The 23,751-nt window shown below is 38.6% G+C and overlaps 1 protein-coding gene across 3 annotated transcripts in view; it reads right to left on the bottom strand.

Moving 5' to 3' along the window:
• Positions 1-3,788: 3,788 nt before the first annotated feature.
• The window catches only part of tead3 (TEA domain transcription factor 3), a 100,661-nt gene continuing 80,698 nt past the window's right edge, over positions 3,789-23,751 (bottom strand). The window contains exons 3-14 of one of the 3 annotated variants that reach the window (XM_008109787.3): positions 23,343-23,407; positions 19,885-19,947; positions 19,695-19,757; positions 15,975-15,986; positions 14,968-15,105; positions 13,697-13,740; positions 12,642-12,703; positions 11,632-11,765; positions 10,822-10,995; positions 9,943-10,083; positions 9,335-9,487; positions 3,789-8,313 (exon numbers count right to left, since the gene is read on the bottom strand). In XM_008109787.3, the coding sequence (XP_008107994.1) occupies positions 8,200-8,313; positions 9,335-9,487; positions 9,943-10,083; positions 10,822-10,995; positions 11,632-11,765; positions 12,642-12,703; positions 13,697-13,740; positions 14,968-15,105; positions 15,975-15,986; positions 19,695-19,757; positions 19,885-19,947; positions 23,343-23,407 (1,163 nt within the window). In that variant the 3' untranslated portion in view covers positions 3,789-8,199. The remainder of the gene's footprint in view (positions 8,314-9,334; positions 9,488-9,942; positions 10,084-10,821; positions 10,996-11,631; positions 11,766-12,641; positions 12,704-13,696; positions 13,741-14,967; positions 15,106-15,974; positions 15,987-19,694; positions 19,758-19,884; positions 19,948-23,342; positions 23,408-23,751) is intronic. The other 2 variants (XM_008109788.3, XM_008109789.3) reach the window with 2 other exon arrangements.

The following is a 23,751-nucleotide window of genomic DNA, read 5'->3' on the forward strand; positions in this document are numbered from 1 at the left end:
TCACTAACATAGTAGACTGAGGGAAGTCATAGGAGCTAAAGTTCAAAACACCAAGGCCCCTTCCATACAGCTGTATAAAATACACAGTTTAAAGCAGATATTATGGATCATCTGCCTTGATATTCTGTGTTATATGGCTGTGTAGAAGGGCTCATTTTCCCACTCTATTCTGTTTGGTCATGCCTCACCTGGAATAACACTGTGTTCAGTTCATGAATGTCTCCAGAGAAGGACAACCAGAATAAACCAAGCCCTATGAGGAAGCTGGGATTTTTAGTTTGGAGAAAAGAAGACCGAGAGGGAACATGATAGCCATGTTTAAATATTTGATAGAATATCACAATGAGGAGGAGCAAACTTGTTTTCTGCTGCGTTGGAGACTAGGAACCTCATCACACACACACACAATTATACAATGCAAGACTACTTCTGGCAGTTCTCCGTGTGGGTCCATCTTTAAACTGTTTTTAAAGTGTGTAGAAACAGATTTTGGAGTCAGGGAGCAATCATCTTCAGAGCTCCCAGTTTGTAGAGAAATTGCTAAAGGTGCTTATTTTAATATGGGGTGGGAATTATCAGATTCCCGTTTTAGAGTTCTAGTGACATTAAAGAGTGGGTGTTCCTGTGGGTGGTATTGAAATGTGGGTTCCTGTGGGTGGTATTGAGGTCCTAGGACATACAGCAATGGATTCAAATTGCAAGAAAAGAAACACCAGGAAAAATGTCCTTATTTATTTATTGTTTCAGAAGCAAATTGAAGGTGCAGTTATAATGTATTTAAAAACACAAAGTTAAACTTGGCATTATACTAAATGTCCTTTGACCAGAAGCTAGCCACTTGGAGTGCCTCTGGTGTCACTGTGAGAAGGTCCTCCATTGTGCATGTGGCAGGTCTCAGACTGCATTGTAGTAAGTGGTCTGTGGTTTGCTCTTCTCCGCACTCACATGTCGTGGACTCCACATTGTAGCCCCATTTCTTAAGGTTGGCTCTGCATCTCGTGGTGCCAGAGCGCAGTTTGTTCAGCACCTTCCAAATCACCCAGTCTTCTGTGTGCCCAGGAGGTAATCTCTTATTTTTCTAAATATTTGTCATTTCCATCCTGATTGAGAAAAAATTTCTGATTTTTTTGGTTAATTTCTATTTTTTACAAAAACTTTACCTTTATTAATTTTTTCTGTGATATAAGTATTGGATACAATTATGTAAAGATAATAATCTTAGCCATATAATTTAGGAACAGCTCATTTAAAAAGTAATTCCTAGATTGTTTGCAATAAAACAATAAAACAGTAAGACAGGCCTGTGTATAAATGTAGTGTCTTATGCCATTAACCAACTACAAATGAGATCCAGTGTGTAACACTGGTGCTTGGAAAAGTTATCTTTAAAAATAATTTTTGTGTCATTTCAAAAGGATTCTCCTGCTTCGACAGAGGAGGACATGTTAATGTTAGCATTGTGTATGCATGCATGTACACAGTGTGCATGCACACACATGCAATGTACATTTGTAATTTATTTCCAGGAAGAAAAATCTAAAAAATAAGAAATTAGCCAAACATACCCCTTCAAAATGCTCCTAAAGTATTCACTCTCAAAAGTAATGAGAATGTTTAAACACTGTTACAAAAGGAAACAATTGCTAGGAATTGTGTTATTTGTAAAAGGAAAGTTCATATGACTTCATTAACTAAAGAAACAACACATGACATAATGAAATATTGCTTGTATTGCTCTACTACAGAGTTCTGTGCAACTCTTTTTTTCTCCATTCTGCAGCTGCAACAGCATAACGATTAGGTGTTGGCTATTACCAGGCAAAATAATTAGGTGTTTGTCATTAACATGCAAAGTTTCCTTTATTCAAGTAAAGGCATCTTGAGTTTCAGGTTTTCCTTCTCCAATGTAATTTTGCTTATTACCTTGTAAATATTTTCTGCTCCTCTGTGACCAGAGTTTCCCAAGGTCACAAGTAAATACATGCATACTTCAATTAACAAGAGACCTACATCCCTTAAAGGCACCAAATCCCCTCTGATCTTAGACACTAAACAGGATCAACTCTAGTTAGTACTTGGAAGGCAGAGCACCAATGAATCCCAGGTGCTGTAGGCTGTATTTTAGAGGAAGGAACTGGAAAAACCACCTTTGAGGATTCCTTGCCTAAAAAAACCCTGATTAATGGGCTTGCCATAAATTAATTAAATTAATGGGGTTGGCATATGTCAAGAGGCAACATGAAAATACACACATACAAACAGAGTACAGTTGTGTAATATTTGCTACTTCCGTTTTGGGAACTGGCAAGAAAGGGTGTGCTAAAAAGAGAAAAAATAACGGGAAGAGACTATTGTGTGCCTATCTTCTTCACTTCTTTGCAGCTTGAATTAAAAAAAAACATATGGCAGTAAAAACAGCAATCTTGGGACACCCTTAAAGGCTCTGAACATCATCACACCCTAAAAACTTTGCACAAGGCAAGCAAACCATCTTTGCAGCTGGACTATCACCTTTGGTGACAGTCCCGATCACATAATGCCATATGCATCCCACTTCCAGTTTACCTGCCACAGTGATTCTCCCACCAATAGTTCCTAATTCTGCTAAGTTCCCAGCTCCTACCTTCTGCCAGCAGTAATGTGATATCACTTGGTTGGCTTCTCCTATCTCTTCTCCTCATTATTTCCAAACTAGCTGCTTTTCTGTCATTTCATAGTATATGTTTTGTGACTTCATATGCTTGTTCATCTTCCGACGAGATATATGGGTCATTTGATAAAATTCAACATTTTATGTACAACATGCAGAAATGTAAGAGGACATTTTAGTTTCACATTACACACTGACATTGACTTTAAAGTGGTTATGCTTAAATAAAGCAGCTTCAAAAGCAGATTGTTGCATATATTCACTAGACTACAATTTGAGCTGTTTTATCATCTTTGAGGAGCCCCCAGTGGCGCAGTGGGTTAAACCCTTGTGCCAGTAAAACTGCTGACCGAAAGGTCAGCGTTTCGAATCCGGGGAGCGGTGTGAGCTCCTGTCTGTCAGCTCTAGCTCCCCATGGGGCACATGAGAGAAGCCTCCCACAGGATGGTAAATCATCAAACATTCCCTGGGCAATGGTATTGTGGATGGCCAATTCTCCAGGGGGGGGGAAATCATCTTTGAGTAGAATCAGGACTCAACAGTTTCATTATCACGTTTATCTACCAGTGCCAGAATGTTGGTACTTTCAAAAACACATCATCAAGCAACATAGTCACTGTTAAGCTTTTAAGTAGTTATACTTCCGGCATTTCGTTCTGATTTGATGATCTAGAATTCCATTCAGTCACATCCTGACACACACACACACACACAATATACATAGACTCACAACTGAAGATTGCACTTTATTGTTCAGATGGTGTGGCCTCTAATTCACAAATGCTTGCACCAAAAGAAAGATGTTGATTTTTAAGGCATTACAAGACTCCCTGCTGTTTCTGGTGCAACAGACTAAAATAATTATTACTGTAGAATATTTGTTAGTAAATCTAGTACCAGTTCAGTTGTATTTGCTATTTGTCCTCCTCTGCTTAAGGTTGCAGACATGTAGAATAGCCACATTGTTGCCAAGAATGTTGTGGGACAGAATATTATGGCCCTATGGTTCGATCTTGATTTAGTTGTACTCAGAGTAGTGCTAACCTAAATCTCCATATGACCAAGTCAACTTGCAAGTTCTTATTGCTGGTGGAATCATTTGCAAATGAGAGAAAACAAAAGTATGGACACAAGAAGGTTTTTGAGCCAACCCATGAACAAATAAGTTTAATAGTATTCAGCAGACCATAGCTTTCTAGAAGCTTCACTGTCTCATCTACTGGGAGATGGACATACAGTAAACACAACAATATATGATACAACCCATCACAGCTGGATTAAAAAATACACAAAATATAATACATAAAAATGGTTTTACACTGTGGACTGACAGAGCTCTAAAAAAGGTGACCATAACCCTGGTAAGCTTTACAAAGTCTTTAAAAAAATAAAACAGTACTTCATGTGAAATTCATAAATACATGGGATGTGGGGGGTGGGGGTTGGTTATTGAGTTTTGTGTACCTGTATTATGTTCACCTAAGAGGATTCACGAAACCAGTATTTTCCTTAGCCTTGCTGCCATTCTCTTAGGGACACCAAATGAGGAGTGGTTTGTGTCCCTGCAAACCTAAGGTGAAAAGGTGCAAGAAATTTTGCAACAGGAAGGCTGGGGATGGACTTGAACTTCATGTTGCACAAACACAAAGAGTAGTATGGCATAGAAGAAACCAAAAGGAAAGGATGAGAAATGTAATGTAGTCCAGTTTAAGAGGATGTTCATTCTGAAAGCTCTAGCCAGGTGGAAGGTTGTGGATAAAATGCAAAAAAAAACCAAACAAAAAACAAACAAAACAAAACCAGGTTTTATATAAAGACAGTTGTGGTTAGGCAAGACTAAGGTCCTGTTCCACTCTCCACACACATACGCTGAAGTCTTATGCACCTTTCTTTAAAAGGTATTTTAGTAGAAAACAGGTATTTTATTGTACATGGACTAAGGAAAACGGGGGGAAGTTTAAACCTTAATTCCCAGAATTTTTGATCTAGGAATGAAAATAAACATGCTACATATAAATTAGCCAGAATTCCTGACCTTACAGAGATTCTGACAGCAATCATAAGATATTCAACATCCTGACACCTTTTGACTATACTCCTTCCTGCTTTGACTCCAAAGATGCTGTACCTCTCCCCAAATGCCCAGGGGTTAGAAAACGTACCTGAATTTCAAGCTGGCTTTTACTGGGCAGCCTATTCATCCTAAGAATAATACTTAGGGGGGAAGGCTGTGGCATTTTATATATATTGTGTGAAAGATCAATTTACCAAAAGCATCACACACGACCATATCAAATTTGCCAAGAAGGATGGTGCACCAAGATTAAAATACTGTTGACAGGAAGCAAAGAAGATGTCCCTCTGAATTTAGCTTACTGGTTCTTTCTGAACTTGTAGTAACTTTACTCATTCCGAAAGACTGCTCTAAGTGTACTGCTCCTGAGCAATTTGAGACCTGCATACGCTCCCAGTCTCCATGTACCGTTCCATCAGTTGAGCACCTTGGGGTCTCAACATAACAAGAAATGAGTGTTCATTGCAATGTTCTAATGGAGCTTCCCAAAAGTCCTTGGGTGGCATCAGTTAAAAACACTTCACAGGTAAAATTCTTAACATTAATTTTAAATGTCCTTCAATATTTTGAAAAACTATTTTGTCAGTTGTCATTGTAGTGCCACTTCATAGCTACACGCTGCACCAAAACAATAGTCCAAAAGCTCTTACGCTCATTCATAGTCTGCTGATCAGGGTTTCGATTATCCATTGCCTTTGTACCTGGCCCTTCAGGTAATAAGTAACTGCCATTTTAATCACAACATGGGTGCTATGTCAATAATGCAGTGGTGATACAGGCCCACACTGAAGGTGAGGCCCAAGTCAGTTATGAAAAGTAGAGCATGAAGACTTTATGAGGTTTCCATGACTTCACCTCCTACTTTAAGAAGACAAACAATTCAGAAAAGTTAAGGCAAAAACAAAAACAGAATAACAAAGCAAAAAAAATGTGAAGAGGAGATGTCTTGGATTTAACCTGAACTTCATGTTAAAATGATAAGAACTCAACTTTCTGCTTCTGAACAGTCACAACCCATCTCTTGTTAATATTCTTGCAAGTCCCCATCTCTGTGTGTGCTTCTCCTGTATAAGGTGGGATTCTACACATCTAATGCCAAAATTAAAATTAGTCTGGTGATGAAATTTCTCCGTATAACACCTTAAAGGAGGTTCCATTTAAAACTAGACAGATATCAAAGACGCAGAATCGGTGTAATTCTCTGCATTTTAGTGGCAGCCACGTATTCTTCCTCCCGTTTCTCAAAATTTATTGCACTCCCCACTGCCCCAAACATATGCTTTGAGGCATCCCAATAAGAATCACTTTAGGGATTTAATTAAAACATAGCCATGTTAGTCTGGAAAATCAGTATGCAAGAAGACCTTAGAGACTAACGGAGAGAACAAAGTTGGTAGCATAAGCTCTCATTGACTAAGTCTATTAATTCAGATACTACTCCAGGAGTCTTAACAGAGCAGTACATGAGGGATCATCAGCTTGACTGGATTCAGAAGAGGACAGACTATAAAAAAAGAGAGAAAAAGAAGGGGAAGAGAGAGAAAGAAAAAAGGTAGTGCCCACCTAACCCATACTTTTGACTCCGGCCCTATCCCAACGTTAATATGTGGTAAAAGCCATATTACCTACAAGGAAAAAAAGCCCTCAACAGAAAGAAGTTCATCCCTGGACTGAAAAAAGACAGCACAAGAAGAAACTTCTAATGAAAACCAACCAACTAAAATACAGTGTACCGAAGGAAAAAGCGGAAAGACAAAATGAGAAAAGCTCAATGGTACAAAAAGGCACAAAGTTTACATTCTGTTAGTTCCTCTATTATTCATATAGTGACAAGTTAGCATTTAGACAAATTATAGTTGAAAGCTATGGGCTCAAGGCCTGGAAGAGCCATGGAGTGCAGGTACTGAAATCGTGACACTATTCATGTAACAGGATTCCCAAAAGCACCAATCTAAACGATAAAGCCCACACTGTGAGATTTGATATTTGATGTAGAGGAGCTTGTTGTTACTCTTATCCCATACACAGAAACTTTCCCAACATTTCAAACAGCAAACAGTACAGTTTCCTAATGACAAAGCATTATTTTATATTGAGTTGTACTGCATTCCCTCTTTCAACACCTCCCTGAGTTTGAACTGCCAGAGTACTCAATTTTCACTTTGGTTCTAGCAGTCTCCACAAGGGCATGGTGCACAATACAGGGAAAGACATGTGTCCCAATGTTTACATCCTGACCATAGCAAATGAGGAGAAAAGCAGAGGAAAAACTAATACCTTATCAAAACAATGTCCAGGCATCAAAGACTTTGGTCTAAGCTTTTCCCAAATTGTTTTTGACATGACAGACGTTTTAAAAATACTTCTCTAAGAGCTGGTTAAAATTCCCTAGATTTTTAGGGAGGGAAAATCCAAGCTACGTGACCTAAGCAAGTGAAGATATTTCTCAAGACAGACATGTCATGGCCCTCCAATTGTCAGCCTGCTAATTGGCAGGTTGCATAATTCAAAACGTTGGGAACTGCTTCCCTCCAGTTCACCGCACAGTCTTCGTCCTAATACATACTCAAACCTCTTATTATGTCAAACAGAAGCCTTTAAATTCACTCTTTTCTCCTTAGGGTACACAACGTACAGACACACACACTCCTGTAGCATATTCCCATCTATTTTTTGAATACCTGAGACATGGATGCAACATTGCCGTACTCCTACCATAATCAACAACTGACGCGCTTCCGCATTAGAGCTTTGGGGAAATGCAGTAGTTACTGCAACTTAAAAAAAATGCCCAGGTTATTTTGGAACCAAACCCACATGTATTTAACCAGTGGGTAGGTGCCACAAAAAGACACAATCTGTTAGTTCCCTATATTGGTTCTGCACACTAATTGTAGCAAGTGACTGAGAAATAAAAACAAAAAAAATATTTATCTTTGTCAGTATTAAAAACAGAATAGGATCTGTTACAAGGCAGCATCTAATTTCCCATCGTTTTCTCAGAAGACATCTTCAGCAGGCCCATGCAACTCTTTTCTGCAGATGAAAGGCACCAAAGGTTTCAAGGATAAAATCCTGATCTTGACATGGAAAATATAGGCACATCCAGAGATTAAGAAGAGGCTGGCAGTTTCATTTCATCCTTTTACAGTGCTGTGTGGTGAGAAAGGCATCAAGGGGTACCGGGCTTTGGCACTGATGTCTCCTGAAATACTGATGACACAGTCCCAAGCAACAGTTTTCTCTCCATCTCTAAGATATTTCTCCATCCATGCTATGCTTTTCTGTGATCCTTTTTTCTTATTGTTTTTATTGTTCATAAGTAGAAAACATCTGATTGTGAAAACAGTTTTTATTTGGCATTGCTTTTTTGTTGTTCATTTTAAAAAGACTTTTGTCAAGGCATCCTATACTGGTGGCTTCTCAGACGAGGCTTCTCTCTTCCTTAAATTTCTTGCTTATCCCAGAAGAGCCTTCAGTCTTTGACCAACTTGTACACATGATGCTGGGCCCCATGCTCACTGGTGGACACCTCAAAAACAAAGGCTATACAGAGCAATGTTTCCTGGGTATCTCTGTTTGTAACAACCTGAGGTAAGAGGAACAAAACACACAGAGATTAGGGAAGGTTGAAGAGAAAGTCAGATTAATGAGATCACAGAAATTACATGGTTTTTTTTTTAAACTTTTAAACAAAAACAGACTGCAGAAATGTACCCAAGCTTTTCCTACATCAAGCCTATTTGTTTAAACTCAATTAATATAATAATACAAAAAATAAAATCTGCTGCCTCACCTTGCCACCTCAGTCTACTTAATGGTAGGATCAGCTTAAACAAGAGATAAGAAAGCTGGCTTTCAGCCCCTTCTCATACTATGCTGAAAGCTCAGGCACAGCAACTGGAGTACAATATACATACAATATACATGCATATTATGACAACTGACAAGGATACATGTATATATCACATAGAGCTGGAACAATTATCCCCCCCCCCCCCCAGGTCTTACTTTTTCCCCTCTCTTCACTGTCTCTCAATAAGGGGAAAGATGTAGATTATTCTCATCACAACCCATACAACATACATACAGAGTTGCAAGGCAAAGTAGAAAACTAGGATAATATTTATTTAATTAGTTAGTTATTAAATTTCTCAACTGCTCTACAACTGAAGCTCTCTTGAGAGTTCACAGATACAAGAATAAAAGTAAAATGATTCTGAGACTGAAAAAATAAGGAGTTTATCTTTTAAAACGGAACACTCTTCTTATTCTCAAAATAAATTACACACAAGCTTGCTATGTAGTCTCACAATTTCGAATTAAAGAAAAAATGACAAATACTAATCCATGATTTTTAGGAGGGAAAAACTAATGATGTATCTAGCACCGTGAGAAGGAAAAACAGTGAGAAGAGAGAGAAAATAGCAATTTGAAGGCCATAAAATCCCACCCTGATCCTGAAAACCAAACGAATATCAAACAGTATTAACTTGTATAAAAATACTGCTATGTGTAAATAAGACACATCAGCAATATAAGCTGGAGGAGGAAGAAGGGGAAGGATGGAGAAGGTTACAGAATAGAAGGAAAGGAAGCAGATTCTTTACCTGCAAGATGGTGAAATTCTCCAGGACACTGTTCATCATGTACTTTTCTGGGAGGTGTTTCAGTTTATGGATGAAGTTGATCATATACTCGCACATAGGAGATCGATGGATTCGGTACACACACCTTCCATTCTCCATCCGTGCAAATTCAGTCTGCAGAAAGACATAAAAAAACTTAAAAGCTTCCCCAAGAAATATGATATGCATCTATTTGTAATATTTAGATTTGCATGTAAGGAAGGTTGAAGAAAAATAGAGAAAATAAGTATTCAATGAAAGAAAACAACACACTAATCTGGTTCAGAAAAAGTCCCCAAATAAAGAGGATCAGAGCCCAAAACATTAATTAAAATTCCTAAATCCCTAAACATAAACAATATCATGTTGATTAGAGAATTCACTTATTTGAAGTTCAATAATGTAGCACTACATACAGTATAACTTAACATATGAACCTACTGGAATCAAAAATTTGAATGCATCTTTAGACTTTAAATTTCTCCAGACTTGTAATGTAATGCAATCCATCCAATCCCATATTAACCAGTATGTGGCTCAGCTTCTCTTCCTTCTGTTAGACCCAAAGAGGAAGGAAGAAAAGGACTCACCTCCACCTTTTCGACAACTTGCTTCCCAAAGGAGCACACCTTCGTGGAGACTGTGATGGTCATGTTTTCTGCACTGCTATATTGACTGCTTACGCCATAAAAAGCACCAGGGCCATCCTGAATGGTGCTGTTCAGATCCGCCTGTAGCAAAGGTAGGAAAGAGGTGTTAGACTTCAACTATAGATTAGAAAGATCTGCCTATCTATATCTAGCTAGCTATAGATCTACAGATTAGAAAGTTTTTGCATCAAGATAATCAAAACACTGGGGTGCATTCACTGAAAAGCCAACGTGGATAAGGGGGATTCAAAATTTGCAAAGCCTAAATTCTCCTCCTTCAAATCCGCAGCTGAATAGTCAAAATATATTAGAAGCAGCTAGGTGTTATTAATTGAACCACAGCAGTTCAAATATTTTAAATCAAGAGCTGAGAAGATGAACTAAAGTTGTTCAGAATACATTCCATAGTGAAACCACCATGTTCTTAGATTCATTGGAGAGAAACCAACAACTATGTGGCAATATTAAGCATGGAAAGTGCATGATTGAAGTATGTATTTTTGTAGGACCTGAATAGTCACAAGAAAATACCATGGTTTTGCAGAAAGATTTTTAGTGAAGTTATTTCGTAACATTTTCTCTACAGGTACTGAGCTAATTCTGCTTTAGCATACAAAAGTGGGCAAAACTATATCCACCACAAAACCTCCAAAAAGGCCTGCATCAGATAGTACAACCCATACCCACTATCACCTACATTTGAATTAAAGTACAGGAACCAAACCCAGCAAAATCCTTCTGCCTAACTGCTTGCTCTGTCATATGGTGAAGAAATGCCCAACAAGGATTTTCAAACACTTCAACCTGCATGTTTCTTACCCAGAATTTGACAAGGAAAAAGGAGTTCTGAGGTCCCCTCTCATAAAGTTCCTTCAGGCCACCTTTCTTCTCAGGGAACTTGTCATAGATCTGGCGGATGTCCACTGCTTCCAGCAATGGGTCACTGTATGAGGGATTCGTCTGTCCAATATGCACAAAGAGGTGCTTGCTATACTGTAGTGGGATGGAGAGGGAACATGAAACGCAAACATGTGGGAACAGATTGTATCATTTCCTACCTCCAAAATTAAGTCATTATAAAAGTGATATAGCTGCTAATTCTGCAATAGGAAATTTAAGAATAGGTTGAATTTATTTGAATTTTTTAATTGCTAATCACCACCATATAGACATGAGAACTTCAAAAGAAGTCAGAGTAACATGCTACATTGTGCAAAGCAGCATGGTAGTAATAGTAAGAATTCGTGTCTTAAGCACCTTTTTTAAAAGGGAGCGAGACAGAGCTAGTAAGAGGGAAGTTCAGTCTTCACACAATCACAAAGGTTGTTGATCTTTGATGATCGAACAATCATATTAAGTACAGCAAAATTTGTAAACTGTTCCGAGAGGAGGGGGGAGAAAGAGGGAAAATGATGGAAATTTGTTTTACCAATGGAAAATGTCTTGAATGCTTGTATAATTTTGTGTAGTACTATATACAATTAATAGAAAATGGTAAAAAAAAAACCCAAAACATAATCACAAAGATAGTAGTCAACACAAATCACTTCTTAAAAGCAGACAAATGCAGCCACACACATTTAGCCAGTCCATGTGGACAGCAGTCAAACATTTTTTCTTAAGAGTTACCGTTTCAGGGTCACGCTGCACTTCCATGAATGCTGAATACTCAAGGAGCCGCAGCTTGGTAGAGGCAATGGTGCGGTCCTGCCAGACTGGCACAGCCGAGGCAGCAGGTGGGAGAGGAGCCAAGGGCTCGTAGCCTGAAAGAAGGAAACACTGCAATATTTCTGAGCATTATAAGGATAGTATCAACTTCAGAAGCAAGGAGAAACCAATTAGATTCCCATCTGGTTCAAGTGCATATCCTTCCAAGCAACCCTGGACTACATTCTTCATTATTCATCTGATGAGAATTGCAATGCAGCCAGCCTCTCTCAGATTGTAGTTTGAATTGTACATTTCTTTTATGCAAAATGCTCTGGGTTTTTGTACATACAGGCAACAGCAAAAGTGAAATGGATTAAGCTCATCTGTGCTAATTACCAAGGCTACTTGAAAACAAAGAGGTGGAACTGAGAAGGAACTGCAAATCCCTGATGAACCAGAAGGATGGAACACACTATGTACCCTAAATAATACATAACTTAAATTTCCAGCAGTCAACATCCTACCCTTGCTGAAAGTTCTCTGAGCAAAGCACATCAGGAAGCTTTGGCAAAAGAGTATCAAGACAGACAAGTTTCCTAATGAACTGCATAATTTCTGCCACTAGTCTGATCTTCCACCCACATCCCATCTTTTAGATACTGTCACTCTTTTTGCTGGCTGTGAAAACACACAGAATTTGGATCCCACACAATTCCATGCATATATATCCCAGGCAATGCAAAGCTGTTAACCATGCAGTTAAGCTAATGGGATGTTCCTTCCTTACTTACTTTTTTTTTTTTTTTTTTTGGTAAAGCTTAAGAATAGAAGCAGGGTAGCACAGTGAGGATAACTATCTGGAGCAAAATGAAAATAACTAATTTGGAGCAAAATGAGAATAACTAATCTTGTGACAACAGCTACTGAACTTTGTTTCTTGCCTAGATACATCAAGAGTTAGCTAGAGAAAACAGTTGAGTACAACTTACTGGCTAGTGATGGAGGCATGGGTGGCTGGATGGGGTAGGCTGGTTGTGCAAAAGGTTTAATGCTGGAAAACAAAATAGTATTAAACAAGTTAGTCTCAGTGGGCAAACTTTCATCTAATATATTCATGTTGCACATCAAGTCAAAGCTCATGCCCACTAGAAATTAAGCAGACCTCTTCTTCAAATCTGAGTTTTTCATTTTGGTGTGAAAATGGTGAATTGCTGCTCTTGGATAAAGCAAAAAAAAATGTGGATAGCCTTTAAAACCCATCTCTCCAAGTCTCCTCAATGACCATCAGCTATCAACTGAAAATGGCACCCAAACAGTATGGTACAATAAGGGGACAAAGATGGGCTCCTGGACCTGCTGTACCTGCCTACCCCTAATATTGCCACCTGGTGGGAACCATGGGAACAAAAAGCTAGAGTACGTTCATGATTGCTCTGTTTCAGCCCGACTCTTATACGGAGAGCAGTTGTGGATACCATCTGTTTAAAGGCATCCCAATCTGCTACTGAATATTGTGCTATGTCAAAAGCTTACTGCGACATAGAAGAACCTTGTCACTGAGCATCTCTCTGTATTTGGATTTTGAAAATGGAATGTCATGTTTACATGGAGAAATATTTAAACAAACATGATACTTCGGTTAGAACAATCTTCATGTTCAATTGTGCCATTATGGGTAGGCAAAGTGTGATACTCCAATCAGACTGTAATACTCAGTGCCTCTAGCATGCATAGCCAATTGAAAGGCACACTGAGAGTGGCAATTCAAAATTATATACAATCACATTTTGTCCTCCCTCCTTCCACTTGCATCATCCCCTATTTTGGAAAAAAAACCCAAAGAACATGGAATTTTGGGAAAGTGAGCATAAAAGGATAACTTGCTCAAAAAGAGATAAGAGATTTGGCATCATCCTCTGTAAAACATTTTGGAAACACACTGTTATTATCTTCCTCCAACTTCTCTGCTATGTAACTCCACATTCTAAGCAATTTGCTCCTGAAAAGTCATGTTCAAGAAAGAACTACCTAAGGTTTTACTTACTCCTGAGAAGGTCCAGACTGTCCTGGGATAGGTCCACTCCAAAACTGCAAAAACATAACCAACACACAAAATGTTAGCATTCCTAACAAAGGACTCCACAGTTTGTTCTGTTCAAGACAATGTGTCTCAAAGAGGTTGATCTTGTTATTATAAGTCAGTGATGGTTAGCCTATTTCATAAAGTAGAAAAGCTTACAAATATTTTCTCTACAAGGCTAAGATGAGCTAGGAATAGATGAGCTGGTGTTTCACACCAAATCAGTGCACTTCCTCATTAAGGAAAAGAGTTGGATCAAATTCTCCACAAAAGAGGTTAGTGTATGAGAAAGGTAAGGAGGATTAGATGAGGGTCTGAGTATGGAGGGGCTGAACAAAGCTATCATGTGTGGGTTGAAAGGAACATAAACTAGAGGGGAAAGATTCTAATTTGTAAAAAAGCAAAAATGTGTATGGATGAATTGTTTATTGTACCAGCCATAGGCCATGTCATCAAATAATATACAATCTTTAAAACTACAATATGCACTTTACAATATAAACATTAAAACTTATTCTATATACTGGCTCTTTAAAATTACAGTAGCAATGACATGGTAACAATAACAATGTAAAAATATATGTGTGGGGTTCAAGAGAATCAGACAGAGTTGATGCATGCTGGATGCAGAACACAAAATGAAAAGACACATTTAAATACTTCTAAACCAATGGTTCTCAACTTGTGGGTCCCCAGATGTTTTGTCCTTCAACTCCCAGAAATCCTAACAACTGGTAAACTGGCTGGGATTTTTGGAAGCTATAGGCCAAAACAGCTGGGGACTCACAGGTTGAAAACCACTGTTCTAAACAAAGCTTATCAGTTAGCACTTCATTGTCAAATTAAGAAACAGATCATTGTTTCAGAATCTCTGCTTGAGATATATTGAGAAGGGAGCAAGTTTGTTTTCTATTGCTCCAGTGACATGGAGCAATAGATTCAAACTGCAGGAAAGGATATTCCATCTAAACTTTAGGAAGACCTTCCTGATAATGAGAGGCATTCAACAGTGGAATACACTGCCTTGGAGTGTGGTGGAGCTCCTTCTCTGAAAGTTTTTAAAGAGAGGTCAGAGGCTATCTGTCAGAAGTGCTTTGATTGTGTTTTTGCCTAGCAGGGTGTTGAGTTGGATAGCTCTTGTGGTTCTCTTCCAATTCGATAACTTTATGAACCACACTTAGCACTACTCTCTCCATGACAGAAGCAGCTGACATTATGACTGGAGCATCTCTTACCCTGGGAGTAGCAGAAAAGACAGCCTGAGGGAGTGGAGGAGGGGGGCTGAGCTTGTTCTGCAAGACACTGGCAGATACAATCTGTGCTGATGACATGGAAGCCATACTCTGCAGAGCCTTGTCCTTCGAGACCTGATCCTTCAATATAGAATGGGAGAGAAACAGAGTTACTGAATTACTGACTTCTTGGGGGGGGGGGGGGTGGGTGTAGTAGCATAGTATTCATCTGATTACGCAACATTTGTTAGTGGATTCACACTAGCAATGAACTACTCTGACACATTGTTTCTGGTTAGAGTTTTGCTACTATTATTCTTAAAGCTCAGTTTTCAAGCATTCTCCTAATCCTGGAGGATATTATTTTTTAAACTGGAATTCAGAGAAGTGGAATACCAGCACCCATGGTGGTGTTTAGGCTAAGCAGTGCTCAATTACTTCAGAAAATACTTGACATACAGGTACTCCCCAAGTTACGAACAAGTTAGGTTCTGTGGGTTTGTTCTTAAGTTGAATTAGTATGTAAATCAAAAAAAGTAATTTTAAAGTCTAATTCCAGATAGATAGATATAGTTTGGATAGCATAGGGAAGGATTATCACCCCTGTGGTATTTCTTTAGTTATCTGTGCTCCTGTTCAGAAGATTTCACCTCACTTTCTGTCCCTGTGATAGTTGAGTTTTTAAAAAATTGGCTTGTGAAAACAAGGGTGGGTGATAAGCCTTCAGTGGAGAGATCTTTTTCCCATAATAACTCTTCTAGGAGTGAATTTATCTTCCTGGGATAGATTTCTCTCACTTTCTGTTGTTTCACCCCTATTCTTAACTAGGAGTCTTTGCAAGTCGGATATTTGTCACTCGGGAACTGTCTGGATATTAATATGTCAGTTCCAGTTACTTTGCTTATCATTTGGTTTCAGAAAGAGATGCATTTCTACCCAATAGATCTTTTCCATGGTTACACCTTACTCAGAGAATTAATGGAAGAGAGACAAAACTGAATAGTACTCACCAAGTTCATAGCCTGTGTGAAATGGGAAAAAAGGGGAAAAATTGTTAGAACTTTTTGCCATTACATTGGGCACTGAAGAATGGAGCCTGTACATAACAGCTTTCAACAGAAATGATCTTCAGCACATCAAAGAATGTCAGGTTTCATTTGCTATATAAAGGTTGTCTGAGCGAGACTGATTCTACAGCTCAAGAGGAATGAGGAACAAGAAGTGAACAGCACGAAACTAATCTTGGCAAATCATGACTTCATCTTAATAAATCAAGGGGACTGTGCCTGAAGTCAGAAAAATGGAACAGACCAATTTGTTTGGTGGTTCTATATAGGTGAATCAGTACTGGCCATGGATGATAATTTTTTAGTGACACTAATGCACACTCTGACAATGGTATGTACAAGTATAACTGCACAGAACAGTACTAATGTGCTGTGGCACATGAACATCTGTAGGTTTTTGGTCTGTGCGCAAATATCTGTCAGAGTAGTCAGGCAGAATAAGAGGAATACCTGTGTAATTAGGTATTTGTGGAGAGCTAATTTGTACAGGTCTAAGCCTGCATGGAGAAAAGCGCTTGGGCCAACATTCTTTTCATTTTATCTTTAGCTCTTCCATTAAAGACAAAGGTGGTCCTAAAGGGATCCTCTACTTGGAAACAGATTTTAAAAAGCAAACAGACACTAGGCTAAATTATGTTAAGTAAGAAAGGAGGTTGCCGAAAGAAGAGAGAATTTATGGATATATAATTTTTTAAAAAGTTCCTCTGATAACAGCACAGTATGGTGAGAAATAGGGAACCTGTTTTTGAGCACTCTCTTCAATATATCACCCTAATAGTGCTATCTTTAACAGAACTGGATATTATGGGATAGCTACAGCCACACAATTATTTTTTCAACTTGGCTTATTTGGCTGATCCTCCTTTCCTTTCTTCTTTTCTGTGACTCATCCTGAATCAGACTGGAAGTTTGCTAGTAGGGCTTGTTGTATTTCTATTAAGTATATAGTGATTTTAAGTTGCAGTTTTAATAACAGTTTAAAAGTAACAGCTACACTTTTTAAAAATAATAATAATAATGAATTAGGTCTTTTAATACATTTTATTCCACACTTCCTCCAAAGAGCTCAGGGAGCCTAAATACATACCCTATTTTATCTTCACAACATGCCTGTAAGATGGGTTAGGCTGAATGCAAGTGATTTAAGAATTCAGGCTGAATAAAATTTGTGCTTTTTCTTAATGTTGACTGCTGCTCTTTTATTTTGGGCATACCTGGAGTTATAGGAAGTAGCTGGTAAGACATTTTGTTATGCATACAGCACTAGGGAAAACCTACCAGTACCTCACCCTTTTTAAGAAATGATTTATTGCTAAATGTCTTCACTCCAATTTATAATAACCCCATCCCAGAGTTTTCTTGGAAAGATGCATTCCAAGGCTAAGAATGTGTGACTTGCCCAAGGTCTCCTGGAATACAAATATTAAAATATTAAAAGTGCCATATATACTGTGGCTTTTTGGAGCATTAAAAAAAACTAACCACAGTTAATTAGTATCAACTGTCTAGCATGACATCCCTAGAATTGTGTATTTGCTGTGCTTTGTAAACGTGAGATTGTATTATGCTGTACTGAATTTTGGGTAATGTATGTAGGCAACTTAATCTGCTTGTGGGTTACTTGGGGGCAGAAAGTAAGGAAAGTCTCTAACCCATAGAGTATTCACTACAGCTGCAATCTGTTAATTGCAGTTGCGGCCTTGTGAACTTTAGAAAGGAAAGGTATTTTGAATTGAATAATGGGCACAGTTTACAGTGTCGGAATATTAGGTACTTTCCAATGCACATATCAGATGATGACAACAAAGAAACAATCAATGTAAGGTTGAAACACCTCCACCATGTCACCCTCCCTTAAGACACCCACTCCCTGTGTGTACCTTTTACACACAATTCACAAACACACAAAGGAAAGGGTTATAGGAAAGGTTAGCCAATCTCGAGTTACAGAAGAAAGAAGAAAAGGAAAGCCAACTATAGAAGGAAAGGAAAGGCAATCACAGGATAAAAGCTCTCAAGTTTTTATCCCTGCTCAACTTCCTTGGCTCCTGGTCCCATAAACTTGCTCTGAGTAATGTGAATCTGCATAAGGATATTTATAACAGAGGATGGTCATCTTCAGTTCTTTATTTGCATTCTAACCAAATTATCCTCTTAGATGTGCTTTCTTGACCAAATAAATATCTTACCAGATACTAAGAACAGCCACATTTTTCAGTTCATGTAACACACAAGAGACTCTGAGCTCACTTTTGCTACACCGGCTTAGGTAAAGTTGAACCATCACAGAGGCACATAGACAACTTTATACTGAAACCTTGCTTACTAACAAAAGCAATCTAACAATCAGAATATCTATATAAATAAAAGGGTAATGAAATTTTGGCCTAGGACAAAACAACAAAACTACACATCCCAGAAACACTAAACTTGGCAGCACAACCCCTCACCCATGCCTCTACGTTCATACAACAAAAAGAAAAGAAATATAAAGTCCTAATTAGAGGGAGATGAATAATTGTTTTTATCCAATTGCTGCCAGTTAGAAGGCTAAGCTCCACCCACTTGGTCTCCTAGCAACCCACTCAGCCCAGGGCCACTTCAATCAGGCCTCTTCCACACTGCCTATAAAATACAGATTATCTGATTTCAACTAGATTATATGGCAGTGTAGACTCAAGATGAGCACCAGACCCCAGAGTCAGACACGACTGGACTTAATGTCAGGGGAAAACCTTTACTCTTTACCTTAACTACCACCAATTCCTCAATACTTTATTTTCCATACCACAAGACTTCGCCATATATATATATATATATATATATATATCTCTCTCTCTCTCTCTCTCTCTCTCTCTCTCTCTCTCTCTCTCTCTCTCTCTCTCTCTCTCACACACACATAAACAACTTTGGATTTTTGTATATGGAAATGTTTTTCTGAAGAATAGATTTTTATGTATTCTGTCATGTTTTGGGTCTGTTACCCAGCTTTGAAATTGCAGCCTTGGAGTACTGACTAAAACAGTACTACTATAAAAAATTAATCAATCTTGCAAATACAATGGCAGTTAGTGAGATGGCATTTAAGTTTTTCAACTTTGTAGAGACTTTACCCCCAAAATAATAATGATTTGAGGGGAAGAAAGAGTGCTTCATTCCCTTTTCTGGAGGTACCTTCCTACTAAGCAAGAGTGGCAGTTTTTACTATTGTCTCATGGCCACTGGTAATCTGGTTTAATTTCCCTTGCACAGAGAGGAATACCGAAGACTGATATATGGAATGAGAGTAGCAGTAGATACTTTTAAGCTTTTATTTGCTGTCCACCAATCTGTGAACACCAGCTATAACTGGAAATGCACGCTTTCATCCTCTTCAGTGCAATTATGTCCTGAACTGGGATGACTGCACTGTCTTGGAAGAGAGGCACAGGACTGTTTTGTGGCAGCACTCCTACATAGATTCTGCCAAGCAGAGGTGCTCTATGACTTTTCCCCCCCTTGCAGCTCTCTTTTCCCTCAGCAGGACTTTGAACATGCCTGGTCCCAGGAACAAAGGGAGGGGAGCAAAGACATAAAAGGAAAAGAGCAGCAACCACAGAGCGCAGTGTGTTAGTCGCCAGCATGGCCATGGCTCAAAAGTAGGAAAGCCGGGGAAGCGCGTACCTTCAGCTTGGACTGAATCTCGCGAGATTTCCGTCTGGCTAGAACCTGCAAGTGGCTAGAGACCTGCAGAGAGAAAAGCAGAAGGAGAGGGGAAAAACAGCAGAGCCGTCAACCAGAGGAAAGGAAAGGAAGGAGAGGGGGCTGCCCATGCTCACACACCACGGATGCATGGGCAGGCGCTCCAACGTACCTTAATGCCAACCTGGTACTCTCGCACCTTCTTCCGAGCTAGAACCTGTATATGGCTAGACACCTAGGCCCCGCCAAGCCATTCAAAAAGGAAAACACAAACAGAATGAAGACATGATCCCACACTGCTCTGCATGATAACAGTGATTCCCAGGTGACATACACTGGTCACCAAAGCCAGCTGAGGCTCCAGGAATAGTAATAACTCTGAAAACAAATGATATTCTGTGCTGATAGATCAAATGGAAGAAAACTGCTATAGTCCAAGGCAGATCTAAGCTTAGTATGTAACATTTGGGGCCATTATCCTTGAGAACAGCATTACCGTCTTGCAGAAACTCCTAAGACACTTCTGTTCATCTGAGTTTCATGAACCACTCACACCTTGAACGTTGGATTGCAGGTACTTCCAATATAAAATGTTGCAGCTTAAGGATTGTATTGTTCACCACAAATATACAAATCCAGATGTGTTTATTTAGTTCTATTAGACAACTGTCTAGCTAGTTGAGTTGGTGCCCTTCATACAACCCAGACAGCAAATGCTGAAAATTGTTTCCATCTAGGCTTCAAATTATCTTTGTAATTGCCCTCTAGGTTCTCAAATGTCGATATTGAAACAGAAAAATATTTCAGGTCTTTGCAAAACTGCCTTCAGAGGTAAAGGCAAAGATAAATACTGCAGTAGGGTCATAACCCCCATCAGTATTGCACATGTCTATTTCTTCCTACCACAAAACCATAACCATATTTACTGCAACCACATGAGTTATAAAACACTGTGGAATCCAGTTTTGAACAGAGAAGCCTGAAACTTCCTTAGACAGAACTCTTTATCATAAACCCTTCTAGCTCCAGGCACTGTGATATTTACACAGGTGCTTTCTACCATTAACCACTAAGAACAAATATATGGTGGGCTCATTGCATTTAAAGCCCTGACCCAGTTCTGCAGAGCAGAAATGGTCTATTAGCTAGACCATGGCTTTGAAAAATCAATTACTATTTTGAATAGAAACACTGTTCATACAGAAATTGGTTTAAAACCACCTCCTGAAAAAAAGCTATACAGGAAACCTAAAGTACTGTATTATCAAAATACAATTTGAATCTTTTAATTGCTCTTTTCAAATTTGTGAGGAGACCAGAGACTTGCACCAACTTTGGTATTTGCTAGAGACAGCCAATGGAGACTTTCCTCCTTGGTTAGTAAGCAGGCATCTACTCTAATTCATTATTTTGGCCCCTCGAATGGACTTCGTCCATGCATTTCTAATGACGGGAATTGCTAATGAAGTGTGTTCTGACAGAAAGTTGTAGGGGCTGCAAAACTTAAAGGGGGCATGTGGGCAAAAACATATATGTAAACTCCATAAAAACTGAATCTGCAAAATACTCTTTTCATCAAGTCAGTATTGGTCCCTACAGAAACCAACAAAGATATGGCCTTGCTGTTCAAAACTTCTTTGTGCCAAGGAAAGAAACAATCCAGACTCAAAGAAAGGGAGTTGATGAGATCTTGCTATATGGATACTTAGAAAACATTTTGCTTCTCCTGGCATATTACAACTTTCATTAAAATATCATTCAATTCATGATAATTGAAATTCTACAGTTCCCCACCATGGAACCCTAAAATCCCCGAATTCCTCTTTCATATTTGGGTGGAGCAGGAGCTTGACCATATTTTCCATACCTCTTTTGAAAATAGAAAGTGCAGATTAGGTTTTGTTTGATCTCCTGCCAACTGTTCCACGTATTCCTAAATCACCAAAAATGTATACAGAACGTGGAGACTGCAGAGCAGGAGTGTGCTGAATGTACAAGAGAAACACGCACCATTACTACCTGGAAGTTTGCATGTCCCAGATTGTTGTTTTTCCCTCAAAGTTCAGATTAAACTCATTCAGTGGATCTAATCTTCATGGCCAAGCAAGAGAACTGCATAATGGATAAATGCAGTAGAGCATCCATCCATCCTTCACCCATTATTTTATTTTCTATGCTTTCAGTTGTTTACTAAGACTGAATCATCAGAAGCATAGGGACTGCTATACAAAAATATATTAAAAATTACCCAACCCAAGATGAAACAAAGAAGCTTTTAAGATGCAGTGTTCACCTAAATATCAGCCTTTTGCGCATCAGCTTCCATCATTCACAGAAGGAGAAGCTACAGCCTTCATTATAGCTCATCATTCATTACTGCTTTACACTTCATTTTTTTCCTGACATAAAATCTTAAAATGGAAATGAAAACCTCATGTTGTTTTCTACCTGGCTGCTGTCCCACCTTTTTTTTTTTTTTTTTAACCGTAAGGGGCTTTCTCTTTTTATTGGTGCATGTGAATTTAAATCAACAGAATCACATACATTTTATCTGCTGACAGGAACAAAACACCGTTATGTTCATGATCTGGTATTTGTCTAATCTAGTATTTTCCAGACTCTGGTCTTCCAGGTGTTTCAGATTTCAGCTCTCAGAATCCCTGATCATTGGCCAAAGCCACTGAAGTTTTTGGAAGTTGAAGTCCAATAAATTTGGAGGATGCTTGAGGATCTCTGGTTTAATCAGATCCTTTCCTTTTGGGCACATGGTATCCAAATGAATTAATGAGGAAGATTAAAGCTGTTTGTATTTAACAATTATTAAGGATTTAACACACACACTCCAATACTAAAGGAAAAAGAAATCAATTTTACAACAGAGGAAGACAAAGGGAAATGTAATCAGGACAGTAGTGCTCATGCAAGACACATGTCCTTCGCCTCTCTACATTCAAGCGGTATCTGCTGCAGAGAAGAGATAAGGATGCAGCAATCACTTCTGAATGGTTTTCCCTATCAGCCTTCTGCTTTTGAAAAGTATACCTGGACCAGGCGTCCTTTTAACCTGCCCATTGGAATGGTATTAACAAGTCATTGTTCTGGATAGGGGCTTATATAGGGTGAATGATGATAAATAAATCAGCAGATTTACTGTGGGAAACAATTCAAATCTGCATGACTCCTGTATTCCATTTAACATATGAAATATGATTTTTAAATATGTGACATTTCCAAATTCTTGTAATGCAGCAAAGAATTTGGGAAAGATGTTTTTGACTAGAGATTCCTTGGCTTTATGCAGTGGCCTCCAATCAAAGTTCCAAAAATATTAATATCTAATAGATGAAATTATCATAACAATGTTTCATCTTTGTTTGATACCACCATATCAAAGAAAAGAAAACATTAGCTACTAACAGAACCAGAAAAAGAAACCTTAAAGCCATAGGCTGTAACCTACTATGCCCCAATCCACTTCAAGGGTGAACCAATTTATAATAATGGAGCATGCAGACACACATAAACACGCATGCACTTGCATGCATTCACATGTGTACTTTCAACAGGACAATTTTCTCATTTTCAGTATCACACTTTTATTAAAGAGGAGGAGCATAAAACACATTTTACCTGCTTTCTTGTTCTTGTTTTCCCTGTTCGCAGCTTGATGTACCTTGCTATCAATTCATTGCGACCTAAAACACAGAAAGCAAAGAGAAAACATGAAGAATGTTAAGAGTTTTGGCCCACATTTGGTAGCATATCAAAGGCCAATCTCTAGGACGTTAGAATTATCCCTTTACATCCTCAATGTAGAAAACATCCAAAGCATTATTCCAGTATCAATGACATTTTACCAGGAGATGGCACTAGTGCAACAGTTGTTGAAGTGAAGAGCCCAAGCCAGCCTGAACAGGCTGTGTCAGGGCCCTTGCAGTTTATTCATTAAACAAAATATATTCAATGTGATGGACCAGCATTTTTAACTCAAGTGTCAAATCATTGCTTCATTAGCATAGATATTGAAAAGAAAACCTGG

This window comes from Anolis carolinensis, chromosome 4, assembly GCF_035594765.1.
Source record: "Anolis carolinensis isolate JA03-04 chromosome 4, rAnoCar3.1.pri, whole genome shotgun sequence".
Taxonomy (NCBI): domain Eukaryota; kingdom Metazoa; phylum Chordata; class Lepidosauria; order Squamata; family Dactyloidae; genus Anolis; species Anolis carolinensis.